Source organism: Mytilinidion resinicola (assembly GCF_010093595.1).
Source record: "Mytilinidion resinicola strain CBS 304.34 unplaced genomic scaffold BDZ99scaffold_14, whole genome shotgun sequence".
In the NCBI taxonomy this organism is placed as follows: Eukaryota; Fungi; Ascomycota; class Dothideomycetes; order Mytilinidiales; family Mytilinidiaceae; genus Mytilinidion; species Mytilinidion resinicola.
In genome coordinates this window covers 363433-382966 of record NW_022985450.1, presented here as the reverse complement: position 1 = coordinate 382966, position 19534 = coordinate 363433, and the positions used below count along the sequence as shown (strand labels likewise).

At 50.6% G+C, this 19534-nt stretch overlaps 8 protein-coding genes across 8 annotated transcripts; 2 read left to right on the top strand and 6 right to left on the bottom strand.

Moving 5' to 3' along the window:
• Positions 1 to 292: 292 nt before the first annotated feature.
• Positions 293 to 2171, bottom strand: BDZ99DRAFT_393001 (uncharacterized protein; the record flags this gene model as incomplete). The annotated part of the gene is made up of 4 exons (XM_033715824.1): positions 293 to 1284; positions 1336 to 1567; positions 1616 to 1702; positions 1752 to 2171. 4 exons carry the CDS (start codon positions 2169 to 2171, stop codon positions 293 to 295), a joined length of 1731 nt encoding a protein of 576 aa, XP_033574186.1.
• Positions 2172 to 3689: 1518 nt separating this feature from the next.
• On the bottom strand, positions 3690 to 5578 carry BDZ99DRAFT_500477 (alpha/beta-hydrolase). The gene is made up of 2 exons (XM_033723721.1): positions 5200 to 5578; positions 3690 to 5119 (listed from the first exon to the last, which is right to left on the bottom strand). The coding sequence occupies exons 1-2, from the start codon at positions 5534 to 5536 to the stop codon at positions 3831 to 3833; spliced, it is 1626 nt and encodes a 541-aa protein (XP_033574185.1). The 5' UTR covers positions 5537 to 5578; the 3' UTR covers positions 3690 to 3830.
• A 182-nt stretch (positions 5579 to 5760) lies between these two features.
• On the top strand, positions 5761 to 7128 carry BDZ99DRAFT_447536 (aldo-keto reductase). Its single transcript, XM_033718018.1, has 2 exons — positions 5761 to 6146; positions 6205 to 7128. The coding sequence occupies exons 1-2, from the start codon at positions 5952 to 5954 to the stop codon at positions 6919 to 6921; spliced, it is 912 nt and encodes a 303-aa protein (XP_033574184.1). The 5' UTR covers positions 5761 to 5951; the 3' UTR covers positions 6922 to 7128.
• A 211-nt stretch (positions 7129 to 7339) lies between these two features.
• Positions 7340 to 8574, bottom strand: BDZ99DRAFT_536502 (uncharacterized protein; the record flags this gene model as incomplete). The annotated part of the gene is made up of 5 exons (XM_033726579.1): positions 7340 to 7583; positions 7637 to 7875; positions 7933 to 8023; positions 8086 to 8167; positions 8215 to 8574. The coding sequence occupies 5 exons, from the start codon at positions 8572 to 8574 to the stop codon at positions 7492 to 7494; spliced, it is 864 nt and encodes a 287-aa protein (XP_033574183.1). The 3' UTR covers positions 7340 to 7491.
• Positions 8575 to 9241: 667 nt separating this feature from the next.
• On the bottom strand, positions 9242 to 10063 carry BDZ99DRAFT_76450 (uncharacterized protein). The gene is made up of 4 exons (XM_033728880.1): positions 9831 to 10063; positions 9682 to 9770; positions 9508 to 9628; positions 9242 to 9442 (listed from the first exon to the last, which is right to left on the bottom strand). The coding sequence occupies exons 1-4, from the start codon at positions 9869 to 9871 to the stop codon at positions 9301 to 9303; spliced, it is 393 nt and encodes a 130-aa protein (XP_033574182.1). The 5' UTR covers positions 9872 to 10063; the 3' UTR covers positions 9242 to 9300.
• Positions 10064 to 10496: 433 nt separating this feature from the next.
• On the bottom strand, positions 10497 to 12463 carry BDZ99DRAFT_522837 (uncharacterized protein; the record flags this gene model as incomplete). The annotated part of the gene is made up of 5 exons (XM_033725739.1): positions 10497 to 10790; positions 10890 to 11234; positions 11282 to 11523; positions 11571 to 11916; positions 11972 to 12463. 5 exons carry the CDS (start codon positions 12461 to 12463, stop codon positions 10497 to 10499), a joined length of 1719 nt encoding a protein of 572 aa, XP_033574181.1.
• A 351-nt stretch (positions 12464 to 12814) lies between these two features.
• On the top strand, positions 12815 to 16061 carry BDZ99DRAFT_392655 (uncharacterized protein; the record flags this gene model as incomplete). The annotated part of the gene is made up of 7 exons (XM_033715804.1): positions 12815 to 13132; positions 13184 to 13316; positions 13378 to 13440; positions 13493 to 14029; positions 14086 to 15538; positions 15595 to 15796; positions 15831 to 16061. 7 exons carry the CDS (start codon positions 12815 to 12817, stop codon positions 16059 to 16061), a joined length of 2937 nt encoding a protein of 978 aa, XP_033574180.1.
• Positions 16062 to 16590: 529 nt separating this feature from the next.
• On the bottom strand, positions 16591 to 18653 carry BDZ99DRAFT_392657 (FAD/NAD(P)-binding domain-containing protein; the record flags this gene model as incomplete). Its single annotated transcript, XM_033715805.1, has 4 exons — positions 16591 to 17107; positions 17207 to 17723; positions 17776 to 18317; positions 18376 to 18653. 4 exons carry the CDS (start codon positions 18651 to 18653, stop codon positions 16591 to 16593), a joined length of 1854 nt encoding a protein of 617 aa, XP_033574179.1.
• Between the last annotated feature and the right edge of the window lie 881 nt (positions 18654 to 19534).

The following is a 19534-nucleotide window of genomic DNA, read 5'->3' as shown; positions in this document are numbered from 1 at the left end:
AAAAGGAAAGCGAAGGAAAGAAAGACTAAGAACTAAGCTTGTTAAAATGAATGCTCAAGATGCGTAGGACTTGGCCAAAGGAATTCACAGAGCTGCGATTAGTTAGTTTCCACGCAGTCAAGACACCAAAATTATAGTAACGCTCAGATGGCATTTCGATACATGGTATATCGTCCAAATAAATCACTGACGCAATCTCTAGCATACTATCATGCTCACGAACGTGCCTCTATCTTCGTAAATCTCAAGGAATAGCGATCGTAAATCGAATCCAAAACAAGACGCTTCACGCTTAGAACAACCACGACACAAACGTCCGATAGAACCAGCCACCCTGTGGATTCTGGTGCTTCTCCGCTTGCTGAGCTAGGAACTCTGCCTCCTCGGCATCGATCTCCGCCTTTCCAGAGTAGAAGTCCGCGTGCATAGGCCTGACACCCTCTTCCTTCATGATCAGCTTGTACCCGAAGATCATGATGAGGTATAGGGGGATGCCAAGGTAGCCGGTGATGAAGTTCTTGTAGTCGAAGGATCCATAGTCGCCTTTGGTGAAGACGTTGAAATTCTTGGTGATGGCGATGAGGCAGCAGAAGAAAAGGGCAATGTAGGAGCCCCAGATGCCGCAGGGGGCGACATACGGCATCTGGTCGTTGGTGATGCCTTGGGCGTGGCGGGCGCGCACGAAGTAGATATGGGTGACCAGAATGGAGATCCAGGCGAGGAGACCGAACATAGTAACGAGATTGACGAAGTAGCCGAAGACTATCTTGGAGTCGTCGCTGACGTTCATGAAAGCGAGAAGGCAGAAGAGCGCGGAGAGACCAAGGGCGAATATCGGAACACCGCGTTTGTCGGTTCTGGCGAGGATGCGGGGAGCCTTGCCCATGGAGGCAAGACCGTAGATGGTACGGGAGGCAATGTAGAGGTCAGAATTGGCTGCGCTGAAGACGAAGAGCAGGATACAGCCGTTGATGAATCCAGGGAGGACCTTGATTTTAGCAATGGAAATGGCAACCACGAATGGAGAGGCGGACGCCTTGCTACCCTGCTTGTTGGCAAAGATGAGCTCTTTGGAGTTGTACGGAACGATCATGCCCAAGAAAAAGACACTGAGGACGTAGAAGAACATGATACGGAAGAAGGTCAACTTGATGGCGCGAGGAATTGTCTTCCTTGGGTTCTGGGCCTCTCCGACAGTCACGCCAACGAGTTCGGTACCGAGGTAGGCGAACACAGCCGTAATCATGGAGCTCCAGAAACCGAGGAATTTGCCTCCACTCCCAGCTGTTGCATGATTAGCACACTTGCTATAGAGCTGATCTCATAATTCCTTACTTTCGATGTAGGGCTTGAAAGCGCCGGGGTTCTTCCAGTACCTAAAGCCAGTACGGTCATGGGTGGGGCCACCCCCAAGGGCCAGGATAAGGGACAACAGGATCAAGCCAATGATAACGAGAACCTTGATACTGCTGAGCCAGAACTCGAATTCACCGAAGAATTTGACTCCAAAGTAGTTGATGGTGAGGATGACGACAAAGAATACGGCGATAAAGACACCGGGGTTGACCTGTTGATGGTGAGCGTGACGATAAATAAGACGCCGGGATTACCCTACCTTTTCGGGTGGGCACCAATATTGTATTACGAGTGCTGCTGCGGTGAGCTGATTAGGGGTGACGATGATGTATTTGAACCAGTAGGTCTGCAAGATGTCAGAAGTGTCGGTGAATAGCATTGAATTTGATACTCACGTATCCCAGAGCGAAACCGAGGGCAGGATCACAGAAACGAGTTGCATAACCCGAGAAACCACTGCCCAGGGGAAGCCAAGCAGCCATCTCTCCCAGGCCACACATGACCATATAGACAAGCACACCGACGAACGCATAACTGATGAGGATACTGGCCGGGCCAGCCTTCGCAAGCGCAGCGCCCGTGCCGATGATGAGACCAGTTCCAATAGCGCCCCCAATTGCGATCATAGTAATATGCCGAGATTTGAGACCTCGCGTGAGCTTGGTTTGGCCGCTTCCTGGCTCCACCATGACTCCTTCTTGCGGGTATTCCCCGGCGGGATACTCGGTGGGGTTGTATGCATTCTTGTCGCCGTATTCCTCGCTCCGCTGTGGGCTGACGTCGGAAGAGTGGCTCTTCCTGTTCCAGATGGCCATGGCGGATGATGTTTCTGGTGGAAGTTAGAAAAGCGTTCTTGAGAGGTTTGTTATGATAGTGCAGCACGCGGGGCATAAACAATGTGGCATTGTAGAACATGTCGTGGGTGTGTACGCATGTTTGCCACTGCTTGGGGTGCTTCATTGCATTCTCCCAATATATGAAAGCCATGGAAGCTCTTTGCTTTGCGCTTTTGGGAAACCCTTTGGAGCACTCCAAGCCGTGGCAGACAGGTGTACATACACATGAGGCAGCGTGCTCGATGAGCGTGCTACTTTTTTCACACCTGGTGTGTGCGGGCAGGTGGTCGAGTGACGTGCAAAGGGTTGAGCGGCTACCTGGATTAAGGACGGCGCCACACCCGGCTCCCGTCTATTGAACGTTGCATTCTCATTGGCGTAGGGTGCTAGAAAGGGTCTGGACTCGCAGATTTCGAGTACAGAGAATACATAATGTAACGACGTGCAACGAGAAGGCAGGGATGAAATGAAGAGAAATGCACATACCGATTCAGAATCCGAAGAGGATCTTTCGAAGCTTACGCGGGTCCGTCAGGCTGAGAGCTCAGGCACTCGCACTGAAAACCAGGAGCACACAGCCTCGAGGCTCGAAAGTGCAGGGCTGTCGAGGGAAGGGCACGGTGTTATACTCGTAACCCAGGGCTGTTGCGGCGGTGGTGTTTTGCGAGGGAATGCGGAGGCTTATGAACGGTCGACGTGCCGTCCGCAGCGTGTGCGACGGTGCCATGGATGGGCTGCCATGTCGCGCGGTGTCCCAGGATCTCCACCATCTCCTCCCTGATGCGGGTAGGCCAGTGGTGTGCCCAGTAAAGGCGCGGTCGCAGTCAGCTTGGCGGAGCGGAAAACACGCCCTGAAGTCAACCTTGAGGCCGTTCCGAGCGGCGGCCAAGCAAACTCCAAGCCGGCCCAGCAATGTTGGACATGGCCTGCTGCGATAAGCCGTGGCCAAAACTGTGGTATCTGTGATATGAAGAGACAACAGGCGGTATTTTCTCATGCCTCACGCTGCTTGGCCCCGATTCTCACGCCTCACTCCGCTTGGCCCTCTTGTCCCACGTAGCGGGCGCAAAACTCTGTCCCAGTAGTGCTGCAGCATTGCGTAAAATTCTCTCCGCGCCCGCTTAGACAAGGCTCACAGACCTGGCACGCGCTCCTCCTCGGCGGAGGCTGCGCGCCCTTTGGCGCGACGGAGCCCCACTGCGGCAGGGCGGGCACCAAGAGTTTTCTACAATAGAGTGACGCGCTAGAAGGCTTCCACGCCAGGCCGGATATGCATGGCGTGGTTGAAGCCCTGTACGTAGGTGCAGCTGGATGGCAGGCTGTGTGTCGAGCCTCAGGCTTCCAGAGACTGGGTTACGAGCTGAGTTCTAGATCGTGTGAGCAAGGCAGTCAGCGTTGGCCGACACCCGTGCTGCAAGATCTGTCTTGATTGAGTGGTATGTGGTACGCTGCAGACTTGTATGAAGTAAGTAGAAATATAGAATAGCGGGATAAGCTACGCATTAAAAATTGTAATATATAGAAGAATAAAGAGTTATTTAAATACCTAGTCCTCTATAATAGAGAACGCTTTAATCATATATACTAACTGCTTGACCGTCGCTATCTTTTTGCTCTACGACTTCCTTAGGTAGGCACCTAGGTAGGATGGCCAAGGCAGCCAGCATCCGAGAGCCTCTGCCATAGCTCCACACCTCTCTCCCATCTCTCGTCCTGCCATATATCTACCTCCCCATTGCTTTTCAATCTCCTCGCCTCCTTCGTCTCCTTAGTATTCCACTTCTGATTAATTTCTTTGCCGTGCACAAAGTCTGTCATCGCGTTAAACACGAAATTGCGTACAATGGGCTTTTCAGCATCTCTGAGCCCCGGCCCCATTCCCTCCCCCCAAAACCAGATCGCAGTATCGGTCCCATGAGTTACTCCCCATTCTTTGGGGTAGTCTATTTCACAGCACTTTGCCCTCCACTCAACTCGATAGCGCTTCAGGAGATTGCCAGCACCATGGTGGGTGAGACAATCCACGAACCCGCGTTCCATATCATGAATCTGCATATCTGCATATATATGACCAAAGGCATCGCCCCAGTCCTCGTAGAGCTGCGGTAATTGACCATCAGGTGAGTAGAGATTCATCAGCACCTTCACGGCTGCCAGGGGATAATCTGCTCTGAGGCGGTCGAAGACGCCACGATAGGTAAGAGATTGTGGTGGTCGCCAAGCACCGTAGACAAAGTGCTCATCACGACATTCGCCCGTGATGAGTTCGAGCTTGTGGGCGAGCATACGCCGAGCAAAGTCGCCGTTAGAGATATTGGCGAACAAATTTGATGCAAGAAAGCTCTCGTCAGTTACTGCACGGAACTCGTGCAACACCATTCGTTCGTTGGCTGCCTGTAGCGTCTTGACGTCCAAGTTGCGAAGTAAAGACATCTTTTGCGGAGGAGGAAGCCCTTTATCAATGTTCAATTGAGAGAGTAGTTCATCGAATTGCTGTTGCCGTTCCAAAAGCGTATGGGGTTGCAAACCTGGACCATTTGACCACATGAAGGCACGACGAATGATTGACTTGTCGGGTTCGAACGGGTAGTAGAGCTCATGTGAGACTTGGTGAAATACTGAATGGGCGCCAGCAGAATATCCCGCTATGGTAATATTCTTTGGGTTCCCACCAAAGTGGTTGATATTTTGGTAGGTCCATTCGAGGGCAAGCCGCTGGTCCCAAAATCCGACGTTCAGGTCAGGGTTTTCTGGTGATTCAGCGAGAAGCTCCTCGCTTGCGAGAAACCCAAAAAGATTTACGCGGTACGCAGGCTTCACGATAATGGCATTGAAGTTCGTCTCTTCGAGCATTGCGATGTGATCTCCTTCATTAGGCGTTCCCCATTGAAGAAAACCGCCGTGTATGAAAAACAAGACTGGCCAGCCTTGCGAGGTCAGTTCTGTGAACTCAGAGTATGTGTAGAGATACATGAGCATCTGAGCTTTAAAAAGAGAGCCGGTCTACCTTCTTCTGGAGGATTGCCGGCAGGCATCCATATATTCACCTGCAAACAGTCCTCTTCCCACCTTTCCGGATCCTCCTTGGGCTGTGGGCAAACACCACATCCGCCCGTAAATCTGCCTGGATTCGCGTGCGTGCCATATCTATAACACTCCGGTAAAGGTCTCGGCCTCTTGAATCGATACGGGCCAACAGGAGGTAACGCATATGGTAAACCCCCAATGTAACGGCACAAGACCCTCGAGGTCGTGTTCGGGTCGACGTAGGAGATGCCTTCGATGACACCGAGGGAAGCTAGATCCAATTTGAAGGATCGGGAAAAAGCCATTCGGACCCTCATGTTTTGAAATGCACAATCAATAGTAGTCTGGAGTGTTGGTGCTGTTGTTAACGTAGGAAATGCGTCAGGAGCGCCGCCACGGCCGAGGACTAAGATCTCAGATCGCCGATCGCTTGGCGGCCGTAGAGAGTTTTGGTATCGGGGTGTGTTACACTGCTGCACGGCATAACTAGGAGGTAGGATCTCGATGCTACTAAGCCGAAAGATTCCAATTCACTGTCTACGTTTTGTCGATTATGTGATCACGTTTTCGCTTGAATACAGGCTCGAGCGAAAGCTTCGCTCCAGCCCTTCTTGCGGTCGCAAGCCCTGCTCTGCTTCTCGTGAAAAGTACAACCACAAGTTCAGTACACAGTCTGCCGTGCTTTTTCGCTTGAACCACCATCACAACATTCTTGTTGAAAGGCATACCAGAATGAGTGACCTGCCTTTCGTTTACGGGACCGCGTGGAAGAATGATGAAACGGCCTGTCTCGTGTCTCAAGCATTAGATGCTGGATTCATTGCTTTCGACACCGCGGCCCAGCCAAAGAACTATCGTGAGGACATGGTCGGCCAGGCTCTACGGGCTCATTGCGGTAACGACACGTCAAAGAGAGAATCGCTTTTTGTAAATTGCCCTACGTTGTTCCTCTCATTGACAAAGATAATAACCCGTCTGTATACAGATACAGACCAAATTTACTCCCTCTTGGAGTCAAGACCTTGATTCGATACCATATAATGCCGCTGGAACGCTCGAGGATCAAGTACGGGATTCAATCCAGCGCTCGCTCTGGAACCTCCGGTTTTCTGTCGATCAGGACGATTCTAGAAACTATATTGATGCGGTGCTACTCCATACGCCCCTTAAGAGTATTGACGATACTTTGAGAGCATGGCAAGTTCTCGAGGAATTCGTGCCACGAAAGATAAAGCAACTCGGTATCGCCAATACCAACTTGACAGTGCTCAAATTTCTCTGGACAAAGGCAACCACCAAGCCCGGAATCGTTCAAAATCCCTTCCACGCGAAGTCCGGTTACGACATGGATATCCGCAGTTTCTGCCGGAAGACTGGGGTTATGTATCAGTCATTCTTGACTCTGACTGCGAATGAGCATCTGCTGATTTCTCCGCCGGTAATCGAGGTGGCACTCGCTACCCAGGCTTCTCCAGAATCGGCACTGTATGCTCTGACAATGGCTCTGGGCGTTATCGTGTTGAATGGCACGAAATCCAAATCCCACATGCTGTCAGATCTACAAGAGGTTGCTCGCATCATGTCCTGGATGAGAGCTAAAAAATCGGAAAATGACCATGTCATGCTGAGGTTTGGGAAGTTCCTTGAACCTGAGTCTGAACAGGAGGATGGAAGCTCAAGGCCTCTACCGCCGACAGCCTGAAGATTGTAATCATTTCACTTTTGATCTGCATACTACTCAATATCCATGCACTCATGTTCAGCCCTTAATTGTTCCTTTGCTCGTGGTTTTGTTCGTGGCCTACTTTAACACGATGCAGGCATTCCCACACACATGTGAGCATGCAAGCTCCTACAAGGCTCTCGATACTGATTTGCAGCCTTTATGGTTGATGAAGACAATCTGAGCATTTGTAATAAATACCCCGCACGCATAGCTTAATCTATAATACGTGTCCTCGTTTCATGCAGCTAGTTGCCTTACGTCGGCTGACCGATGTGAATCGACAGCAACAGATATCAGTGCTACTATGGAAGGGCCGAGCGAGAGTCTTTCCTCATTGTTGAGAGAGCTTCTGCTTGGTCTATTGCTAGAGAGACAGCGGCGCCGGTAACAGCTAGGACTCTATGACACTATCACCCTCGCAAAGCCTCCTCGTTAGCACTTTTGCGCCTTTCAATGCAGTACTTCAGGTACACAAGCCTGGAAGGCCGCATTGCAGCTACGAATTGGCATGCTAACAAGGCTAGCTGCTCTGCCCAAATCTAGACGTTACTCATAAAAAACTAAACAACGAAACTCAATACTCTCTCTTGGTCGTTCCTCGTCTTCTTTTGGAAGTACTATTGCAGTGTGCATCGCGTCTTCCGTCTATCAGCATCGATCAAACGAGAAGTTGTTTGAAGTGTTGACCTACATTTTGCGGTGCCATCGGTCAGAGAATCGTGGCACTTGAATAACCAACACTCGTCTGGCATTTGATCGCTAATGTAGTACCATCGGTGATTTGGGCTATGGTACGAGTACCACTGTTCGCCGACGTAGTGCGGAAAAATCAAATCACTAGCTTCAAGGTCTTTGGCTTGGTTGACCGAATTGTAGTCACAGAGCCCCAAAGGACGATGCCTGATGGGACCGAACAACGGGTGCCAGACGCTGCCAATTACCGTCAGTAGTAATCATGTGTTTCGTGGACATGTCTTCATAACGTACTTGATAATCTGGTATCGCCCTTTCAACAGCTTCTCTGCCTCATCTTTCATGTGGTACCATACTCTCTGTTCGGCTGCTTGGGAGGTTTGATCTGGCTGTGTTACCTATGCTCCTCTCCAGGAAATACTAATACTGATCAGGTCGGTTTCATACCTACGTGTGCCATTGCGCTTGGCTCCCGACGCCCCATTCCACCCCGCACATATATAGGAGATGTTGGATTCGCTCGACGAACCTGGACGTGTGAGTTTCTCCACGCAAACTTGTAAGTCTGAGACGTACTGTATGGTCGAAGATCTTGACCTCGCTCGCACCTAGCTCTTTCTTTACGAAACGTTGGATCTCTGGCCAGTACTCGCGCCTGATCCATTCTTCATCATGGAACTTTGCTTCGCTGGGAACGGTTGGATGTCGACGGATCTCGAAGCCGCATGTGTCTAGCGATACCAAATGCTCCCTCCCACGCACGTCGTAGATTGGTGTTTTCTCATGGTCAGTCACGGAGAGGTTCTGCTGTTTGGCCCCTGGGATGTTGAAGAACGGTATATTTGAAAAGAATGGCTTCTCGGCTTTATAAAGATCAAGGCTTGCGAGATAGCCCACCTTGCCCAGGACCTTTGGGAGACTCAATAGCTCCGTCATTTTTTGAGAGCGTTGTGATGGAGGGTCTGTTAAGCAGTATTATGTCTCGATTTGTTTGAACTTCAGGCGATAGGATATCCGCGGAGAAAGTATCAAATGGTGATATGGTGGTTAATTTAGTGATCGACGTTTCCGGTCAGCTACTGGTGAAGTGATGCACTGCTTCCTCCCGCAACTAATCTTGCGGTTCGCGTCGAATGCTGCATCTGCGGACGAAATTCCCATGACCTAGTTTGAGCCCAACAAAGCAAGGGAATCCTGACCCAAGATGCAGTATCCGTTGCATTGCATTGGATTGTATGTAGGTATGCCCAACAGTGGCCTTGGTCACGCGTGTCACCGCGATGGCTTATCTTCATTGACCCCCTCATGACCCTACCCCTCATTACGCCCCGTTTTGCCTTAATTCGCCATTGCTGCACCCTGATCGGTCAAAACTACCCGTGTAGAAGGAGTAATGCTTGCCTTGTCGCCGCTGACAATATCTGGCTGCATGAACTTGCATTATCAGCGCAACCGAAGGGTATGGGTATTACGAATTTCCCACATGAGAGTTCGGGGTCAATGAAGATGTCATTGTACTAGTCCGTCGTCGTCATCGTTTAATCGTTACTCTGCACAAGGTCTTCGTCTCGTCTTAGACAAATTAGGGGTGAGCGTATGTGAAGCTGAGGAGTAAGCTAAATAATATACGTGAAATAACAATTCGCTCATTAAGACACCTCATCAAGACGTGTTGGAACTAGGTTCAACTTCAAAAGTAGTGTCCATAGCTAGCTCAGTACTACGACCGTTGCTCAGCCTCCTTCCGCACCAGTACAGCCAATTACAATAGCCGATTGAGGTATTCCAAGAGTCTCCCAGTCTTCTGGTGTCATCTCAGTTTCAACGGACGATTCCGGGCCGAAGATCTGCTCCGGATAATGATAGTACCGAATCCAATCAAGCCATGGTTTTTGAACCCCTTTATCTGGTTCGGGTTGCCATCCTACCCACGGTCCATCATTGTTCTTCTCAACAAGGGATTTCCATTGTTTCCATGGCTGGGTCGGCGCTTCGAAGAAGTCAGAGTGCATAGTCTCATATAGAGAGAGGAGAGAGTCTAACCTGGCCTAGCGTTCTCACTGAACTCTGTGGAGCTCTTGTTTGAAAGAGATGGCTTCTCTTCAGTCGTAGAAGTTGACTCTGCTTCTGAGCTACATTTCTGTTAGCCTCGTGGTTGAATGAGAATGTGTAATCACCTGTAACGGACGTACCATATAAACGTCGAAGCTGAAGTGATGTTTTCGGTCTCCATGTTGCGCAGACTGTAGCGGCTGTCAAGTCTTACTAAAGTAACGCGATTTAGTTGGAACTTGGAAGAGTTTCAGACCCATATACTTGCGCATGAGGCTGAAAATGAGCAGATAAGACCCCGCCTTTCCATTTACCCAAATCACTACCAGGATTTACTACTCGACGCCTGACCTCCCTATTGTGGCATGGATCAACCATTGGGCTGGCCGCATATCCCTCTTTACGTGGAGGCATCATATTGGATAGCCTACTTCTACCATGCGGTAGGCTTGCAATTTGACAACCAGGAGTGGCAAGTACACCTCGTGCCCAGTCATCGACACATGCCGAGGAATATTTTGGGATCCACTTCGCCATCGGTTAAGTACGCAGCCTGGATACCCATGTGAACGTGGCCGCAGTCCCGTGTCGGCTGCAACTTACGCTGCCGAAGGCCTAGTCATCTGAAGGCTTCCCGCCAGGCCGCATAGCTCGGATTAACCCAAGGAAGTGGGTAGGAAATGCTGCGGCAACAGCAACAAGCCATATGATAGCGGATATCGGCCCTTGGAGGTGTTATCTCTGGTTGGGATGTGGTATTAGTCTTACCTGCGAGCGTCCAAAACGTAGCCAAGGTGGTGGGCTGCTTAGGGTCCGAAGAAAACTCTCGAACGCTCATCGAGAAGAACGATGTGAAGAATGAAAGCGGAAGCTGATTTGCCGGGTCCAGTCAGCATAATGACAGTCGAGGACAGTGTCATACTAACGAAGATAACAGTCATGAATGTGAATATCATCATAACTCGGTTCTGCTTCGCTGCAGATTCAGCCAAGGCCAGAGAGGCTTCCGTTTGCCTTCCAGTTTCTTCGGCTTGCTTGACTGCCGATCGAGCCTCCTGGAGACTAGCGCGTTTTTCATGCAGGTCGAGAAGATTGAGCCACTGCAAAGCCTGTCAGTGTTTCTGTCCGCTGACGTGAACGGGTCGAACTTTACGAAAAAGAAACAAGAGTGTCCTGTGAACATGGGAATCCGGGCTTACATCCGCCTTGTTGTGCAGCAAACTTGCTTGCAATGTGTTGAAGTTAGAAAGAAAGTCGGAGATCTTGCCCCTGGTCTCAAACAGTCTTGCAAGCCCGGGCCTGTGTGAAGAACTGTCGAAAAGCAGATCTTTCCAATTCTCACCCCATATCGTGGTTCCGAATGTGTCGAGAACGTTTAGTTGTGTCTTGTAGACTTCCTGAAGAACGAGAATCTCATCAAGCATCGTAGACACATCAAAGATCCTGGCCCAAGTGCTGTCGGCCTTTATCAATGACCTCGAGTTCGGGCTTTGGTTGAGTGCCTCATCTCTGAAAGTAGCAAGAGCTTGCATATACTCTTGCCTCTGATGGTGCCTTAGCATTGTAAAAGGTGAGATGATAGAGTACTCACTAAGCTAGAGACGGAGTTCCTGTAGCATTCAATCAGTTCAAAGCCTCTTGACTGAGATGTTTCTGTGATTAGATTCACGGCTCCCTGGATTATTAATGTGCATAAGCTATGCACATCAGAACAAGCCTCCATTGGGGACACAATTTCTGCAAGACGCGTCTTGATCGTCTCCTCAAGAGGGTAGTTCTTGTTGTCGCTGACGAATGGCTTCTCACAACCTGGGAAGAAAGTAATCACAGTGTCTGCAATAAAGTGAGAAAGGCATGCGGGCGAATGCATAATTACTGACCATTGCCGATGCTAAAGAGCCACAATTGATTGACAACCAGCGCTTTTGGGGCTGTCATCGTATGTTTCGTCCTTCTTGGAACAGCTTGGTCTTGCAGTCTTTTTGAGGACCTCGCAAAACCTGAAGACGTCGCAGATGATGGAAACTGATATTGATCTAGTGTGCTGGGGAGCTGCAGAGGCTTAGAGGCGGTTACTGAAGCTGCTTTAAACCGCCGCTTTGGATGGGTCGTAACGGATGCATAGGCTTCCTGCACTGATTGTGGAACAGCATCTGACACAAGCATTTCCAAAGCTTTGTGTCGCTCACAGAGATGAGACGCATCGTCCCACCCTAAGAAAGGCATCTGTATATATCAGCGTCATCCACGTACCCGTGATTTTGCCGGACATCGAGCTTACAAAAAGAGCTACGGTCCCGGGAGCGCTCTGATGCCGAGATTTCCCTTCAAGAACATTGTATCCAGCTGCGTGAGAAGAAGCTGAATAGATACCTTCGCGACAAATTGACTCGCATCCAAGCCGTATAGATCTTGTCATCTGCGACACGTGACGAATCGATTCTTCCCGATCTGACATCATTCTGCGGAATCTGGCCACATCTGATGCTGGCAGCAGCTTGCTTATCAAGCTCTCTGCCCAGTCAAGATTGTTCTGCGAAGCGTGGTACCATCGATACCGGAGCCCGTTTCCACGCTGGCCAGCAAATTCCGGCTTGGGATGATCTGCGTCTTCTGGCCCTTCACAGAGCGATTGTACCGAGACGTTTTGTGTTGAAATCTTCGTACTTACGGTCGACGTCGACGGTAGCGTTTTGAACGTGACTTCATGAACTGAAAATTTATATTCATGATCTAGAGGGAAGAGTTTCACGAGTAATTCGAGTTCAGACATTTGCTATGGCAGGAGAACGTGTAGGGCTACCGGTGTTACTTATGTTGCCATAGTAGAGGGAAACTTGTGTATAGATTGTTTGCAGAACACCATGCAGACACAGCAAGGCTGACACCAGGCAGACACGACAAGGTTGTATGCGAGGCGAACAAGTATGTTCAGCCACATTAGTATTACCCCGCTCAGTGCACCACCAGCCAGTTCAAGGCAACCAGCTTATCGGGCGTATATAATTTTGCCTCTCGTCAGCTTGGTATGTGGCACTACTTTGCAGTAAGCTGTTCACGGTGAGACGCGCACTTCGCATGTTGCAATCCACCTTCAAATCGATCCGACCTTGCTTGTCACAGTATGGCCTCTGGCTCTGCTGCCACCACCTTAGCTTCCATTGCAAACGATGCTTGGGATGATATCGTTGAACTTTGTCGGAGCAAGCTCAGCGAAGAGGATTTCGAGAACGTTTCAAGTGTAGGGTCTCTCGAAGGCTTGATTGCTTACAGCAAAGCTCTGCTCGAGGATTGTCAGAATGATCCAAGAGCATATGATATCGGAAGGCTGAACGGCTTCATTGCTCAGCTTCGCACATTCAACGGCACCTTTGAGCATATGCTTCGCGCCAACCCGTCGGTCACAGCCCCTCTTTGGGGGAGTATTCAACTATGCGTTCAGGTGAGAGGAATGTGTAGATTGCTTAAGCATGTCTCTAACTGTATTGCTCAGCTCGTTCAGGAGGGCGCAGACGTCCTCCGAATTATAGTTGACATGTTTACCGACGTCAACTATGTACTACCCCGCATCGATGTGTACAGCAAAACCCTCAGCAGTCGCAGTGAATCTCTGACAAGGTCAACTCGTGAAGGCAAGACATTGCAAACAATATTTTGTGCTACCAAGCTTATCCCCAATTTCTCTAGTTATGCTTTTGATAGCAGAATTCGCATGCCTCGTTATAGTGTACTATCGTGAGAATCCAATCAGTAGGCTGCTTCACGCTTCGCAAACCATCTTTATGCTCATGTCATACGGTAGGAAATATTGTTGTAATCACGTGGACACCGTTTCGGCCAGTCTTTGAACGAATCGTTGCCCGCATCCAGCAGACGGCGCGGCATATCGAGTTTGAGGCGCATGCTCTTGCGATGCAGGACAGCACCACACGCTATGAGGAATTAAAACGTCTCCTCACCTCAGTGCAGAAGGATAAACCTGAGCCCAAAACTTCTTGTTTCTGTGTGTCCCGGCCGCGCAATCCAAAATTTGTGGGCCGAGAAGGAATCCTAAAGGAGATGGATACAGCCCTCAATCCTCGGCATCACAAATCAAAGAAACAAACTGTTTACTCGTTGTTCGGCCTTGGAGGTGTTGGGAAGACACAACTTGCACTAGAGTATCTTTACGTGCATAAAGATGAGTTTCCGGTCATTATTTGGCTCTCAGCAGAAACGACTCAGAAACTAGACCAAGATATCCGAGAAGCTACCTCAAGACTCGGCTTGGTTCTTGAACAGGACAAAGAAACTGAAAGTAAACTACGGGCAGTTCTCAAAACATGGCTGAAGGAAACAGGTAAGGTCTATGGTAATGATGATGCGATGAGCCTGCCTTGAGCTAAAGTGGAACAGACATACCATGGCTCCTGGTATTTGATAACGCTGATCAACCAAAGCTTCTCCAAGAGTATTGGCCCGTCGCTGAACATGGTTCTATTCTTCTGACAAGCAGAAATCCTGCTTCGGCAAGAATTCGTGCCAGTGGCTATCCCAGTAAAGGCAGGCAGATCACGCCCCTGAACGAAGAGGAGGGCGCGGGCCTTTTACTCAGTCTACTGCAGGATGATGATAACCAAGAGGATTTTATGGAGCAGGATCTTTCGGAGGTAGAGCCTAGCGAAAGCACATATTCCCTCGCCTGCAGATTGGCGGAAGAGCTCGGTGGTCTCCCCCTTGCGATCGATCAAATGGCAAGCTATATACTCGAAACTGGCTCGTCATTAGCTAGCTTTTTAGACGTTTTCCTGTCCTTCCAAAACAAGTCGCACTTCCTTCTGGAGTCCTCAAACCCCAATTTGGACTTGGGTTATTCTCATTCTATGTCGACCGTTTGGGAAGTATCGCTTTCACGGGTTACATCCAATGGAAGACACCTCCTCGAGCTGCTCGTATTTTACGATCCGGATTCTATTCCGGAAAGTCTATTCGTCGATGGTGCAAAATCACCTCCAGTCAACACGCCACACGACCTGGAATGGCTCGCTAATAAATTACAGTTCATGGAGGCCTCCAAAAGCCTCTTCGAGCAAAGCTTAGTCACCAAAAATAAGGGTCACTCGGCGTTCGTACTCCACAGGTTAGTTCGCACCGTGACCCTGACAAAGATGGAGGCGGAGGACAGACAGGCTCGCTTCAACGAGGCTGTCCATTTGATACACCGCGTCTGCCCGCGTCTGTCTCCCGACGAGTCGTACTTGAATCGACACTGGCCAACGATGCGCCTCTACTTGCCTCACATACTTGCCCTCGAGAGCCAATACCGAGAGCAAGGGACGTTCGCACCAACCGCGGAGCTTGCAGATATTCTGACCAGTGCTGCATGGTTCTTAATGGAGCAGGCTCAACTGCGGCAGTCGCTCGAGATACTTGCCACCGCAAAATCGGTCGGGCTTGCGACCAAAACCGGCAACGAGTTCATGGCCGCCCAAATCTACGTGCTGTATGGTGTCATCTACGTCGACATTCAGGACCGCGACAAAGCTTTCAAAGCCCTTTCCACGTCCCTGGACATTCTGAAGGAGACGGACGGTTGTGATGAGCTCGCACTGGCTGCAGGCTACAACGGATTCGGGTACACTGCAATGACTATGGGCAACTTCGATGTAGCCGACGAGTATCTGAAGATGAGCGTTGGGCTGCGGGAAAAACATCCTTCGAGAAATCCTGGTATGCTCGGTATCTGCTATAGCAATATCTCTTGTCTCCGCTGGGCCCAAGGACAATACGAAGACTCGTTGCGATTTGCAGAAATTGCGATACCGCTGTGCGAAGGGGCTTACGGTGTTGCTGGCGAAAAAACTGCGCAGTGAGTTTGAAACTTTTCTCACATTTTGCAAAAGCTTTTGCCTGACTTATCGAAAGGCCATATTGGCGAAAGGGAAATACGCTCATCCGGCTTGGGAGACTGGAAGATGCGTTTACGGCGCATATGCGAGCCCTGGACATCCGAAAGGAGGCGACCCCCGGTGGTTTCAAGTTTGCTGCCTCTCTTCACAAGGTCGCCTGGATTTTCGCGCAACAGGGCGATCACGCGAGTGCAGAGTACGTCCCTGTTCCACGCGCTGTTCGACTGACCCACTCTAATATGAATTAGACAGCTGTTGTCCAAAGCCATAAGCATCTATGAGGCAACTGATGAAAGAAAAGGAGAACTTGCTCGATCAACGTATCTCATGTCAGCGGTCTTGAAAGGGATGGGGAAAACCGAAAATGCGGAATATGCGAAAGCCGTCGCAGCCCAGCTGCGCAAAGGTCTAACAGGTCTCCAGTCGGAGGTGAATGATAATCAAGAGTCGTACGATCTACTTGTATCATTATTAGAGCGTTAAACGGTCCGCTATTGCAAGGTTTATGGCAGAAAGAAATCGTAATAAGGAGGAAAGCAAATGGGTCAGTTCTATATATTCTTTCTAAGTCAGCTAGGATTTTTGAAAACATCCCAATACCTACAGTGACAAGTCATAAGTCTGTGCACGCACGTTCACCGCTGCTTGGGGTGCCTCCATGGAATTTGAAAAACTTAGGCGCGATGTTAAATTCCAAGTAGTGCAAAGTCGACTGCCTCTTGACTAACTGACTGCTTAGTAGCTGGGCTGCTCCTCACAGTGGTGTCGAGTGAGCAAGATTGAAGCCAGGCAGTGATAAATCCGTGTGCCCAGACTTATGGCCTAGTACTGTACCACTTAGTCTGCAGCAGTCTCACGAGTTCTGCCAGGATGCTTACAAGGCGACTTTATAACTGGTAGCGGACTGCCTCCAGAGGATTCCCTAGGTCGAAGAGGCTTCCCCAATTCCCACGTTGAAGAAACATCTCGGGTCTCGCGAGTCCACGAAGATTTTCTCAACCAAGAGGAGCCTCTAAACCCCCTCACGTGACCCTACTCGCTCCTCCTCCTCTTTAATCACCCACCCCGCCAGCACCCCCATCAACGCCTCCCCAAACACCGGCTGCACATCCCCACCCCCCTCCTCCAAACTCCCCAAATACCACGTCACATCCCTGCCATCCCCCTCCACCTCCCTCGTCGTAAACCCATTCCCCAGCCACCCAAACCGATTCTCATCCCAATACGCAATCTCATAATCCTCATACCGCGGCGCCTTCATCATCTCCAGAAAGTGCAGCCGGCTCCCCGGCCACACGGCCACCTGCCCGTCCCGCTTCCCCTGCTTAAACCACGATGCGCACGGCGAGGACCACGCCGTGCGCTGCAGGAAGAGGTCGGCGTGCTGGCGGAACTGCTGCGAAGCGCGCAGTGAGGGGGTCAGAGATTTGAGGTTCTCGGTTTGGAGTTTGGTGATGCAGGTGAAGATGTAGCGGGTCCATTGCTCGATGAGGGGGATTAAGGAGCCGTGGCCGAGGGGGCCGTAGGGGCTGGGGTCGTTAAATCAGTAAGCGTATTTGGGATCGTAGGGAGAGAAGATGGGGTAGGTGGGAAGAAAAAGAAAGTGGGGAGAAGAACAGATCACGCACCCGCAATATGAGAAATGATTTGGGAATGTGGGGATCGCGATGCTGAGATATGATGTCAACCCGTTCTCATCGCTCCATAACTCACGCAGGTCTTTGCCGTGCGCTTTGAAGGGGAAGCGCGGGAGCCAGGATGTGTTGAAGCCTGTGGCGCAGATCACGGCATCGACTTCGTGATGCGTGCCCTCGTGATCTACGAAGCCGGTCTCCGCGAAGAGCTTCACCTCATCCGTGAAGATCGTCGCGTTCGGCGCAACGAGGGCTTCCAGATAGCCCGGCGCGGGGGTCGGCCGTCTACAACCCGGATTAAAGTCCTTGGGGATCATTTTCTCGACGAGACGTGGATCGTTGGACAGTTTACGCGTCATTTCGGCCTCGGCGTACTCGCGTGCTTGGCGGGCTTCGGGGCTGCCTTTGATGATGAATTTGAAGCGTTGGTTTAGTTCGTTTTCGATCTGTTTGCGGTATTCGAGGTACTTCTTCGGGTTTTCCTCTAAAAACTTGAGTTGGGCTTTGGTGTCTGGGGGGTGTTAGTAGGTGTAGGGGATGAGAGTGGGCTGAATGTGGTTTACATGCGAAGTTGGCGCCGTCTTTGCCCGCCCACGTTTGCGCAAAGCCTGCCGTTATCCAGATTGGAGAACGCACCCAGTGGTATAGCTTGTTGACTTTCTTTTGGATAGCTGCTACTATTTGGACGCCGCTGGAGCCTGCGCCGAGAACGGCTACTTTCTTTCCTGTAAGGTCGTACGAGTCGTCGTAGTGAGCTGAGTGCATTAGTTTTCCTTTGAAGTCGTGGAGACCGGGTATGTTGGGCCATTTCCAATTATTCAGGACGCCGCCAGCATTGATGAAAAGTTCCGCGCTGTCGTCTACGACTTCGTCGGTTTCTAGGTTACGGATCTTGAACCGCCACAGTCCGGCGTTGTCATCCCATCCTACTCCCTCAATTTGATGCCGCAGCTTGATGTATTTCTTGATGAAGTCATTCTCCTCTTCGATCGATTTGAGATATTGCCATATTTCAGGGCCGTATGAGTAATAATGGGTCCACAGCGCGATCTTCCAGGAGAATTGATAATTGACGGATGGGATGTCACACGCGACTCCGGGGTACCTGCGCCATGTAGATCAGCCACACGGCTTCTTTGTCACATCGAAGAAAGGCATTGCACCTGTTCTCTAGCCAAGTCCCTCCGATATCGTGATTCTTCTCATAACAGACTATGTCCAGATTCTCCATCTCTTCCTCGGCTTTCTTGAAGAAATTCAGGGAGGATGCACCAGCACCCATCAGGATCACTTTCACCCTCCGCTTCGTGCCCATTGGTTGCTCACGAATCTTGTAGCCATACTGGTCAGTTTCTGGCGCAGGCTGGTCTCTGATGCTGAAGTCTGCATTGGCGTGACTGCTGCCATTGACAGAGGGGTTCGAGCTTAGATAGCTGGCCATGTTTTTGCCTATGTCAATAATATGCGTAAAACGAAGAAACTTGTATGAAATCACGAAAAGATAATGAGAACAGAGGCGTTTTCAAAGGAGTAATATTGCTTAAAGATGACGGATGAGAGTTAGAGACGATATGTCAGCCTACGAACAAGCCCCTTGCCTCGGAGAATCTGGCAAATATGGCTCCAACCCCTCCGAATAATGCGAGCTTTGAGAGAGCTGGACGAAGAAGCGGGGTAGTAAGATGTACATATCAGCACAGCTCGGGAGATGGAGGCCGAGATAAGTCCGCTGGGTGCAACGGGTATGCACCCCTTCTTCAACCCATGCGCCTACGCTTGTGGGCACTTGCTATCCGCCTGCAAGTGATGCTTGACGGGCTATTTGGAGGGCCTAATAGTCGTAGGGCTGAAGGATTTGACCACCACGCGTGGCACACAGCTAAAGAGCGGCGACCCGTGGCACGGGAGTACCAGCGCCGTCGATTCACGTGGAGCAGCCATGCATGTCAGCTTGTCGACGACCAGGGCGGTGGCACTGGGATGAGGTGACTCGGAGACGCCGTGGCGAGCGTAGAGGCAGCCGTCAGAGCTGAGGATGGGAGGGAACTGGTTTGATGACGGGGCGATCAAACGGTGCGGGCCAGGATGTCTTCACGGTATGGTCGGTTTGCAGTCTGCCGTAGAATATTACGGAGCTGGCGAGAGAGGAGCCCGAGGCCAGCGGCAGGCCAGGCAGATTCGCTGTCTGCTGGGCGTTTAGCTCTAGTTCTACATTCTGTAAGACGACACTCGATGATCCACGATCCCACTCCTCGTCCTGACGTGCCCTCATTCACCAACTGCCTCTCTGCGCCCACCGCAGCTCGACATCGCCATCATCTC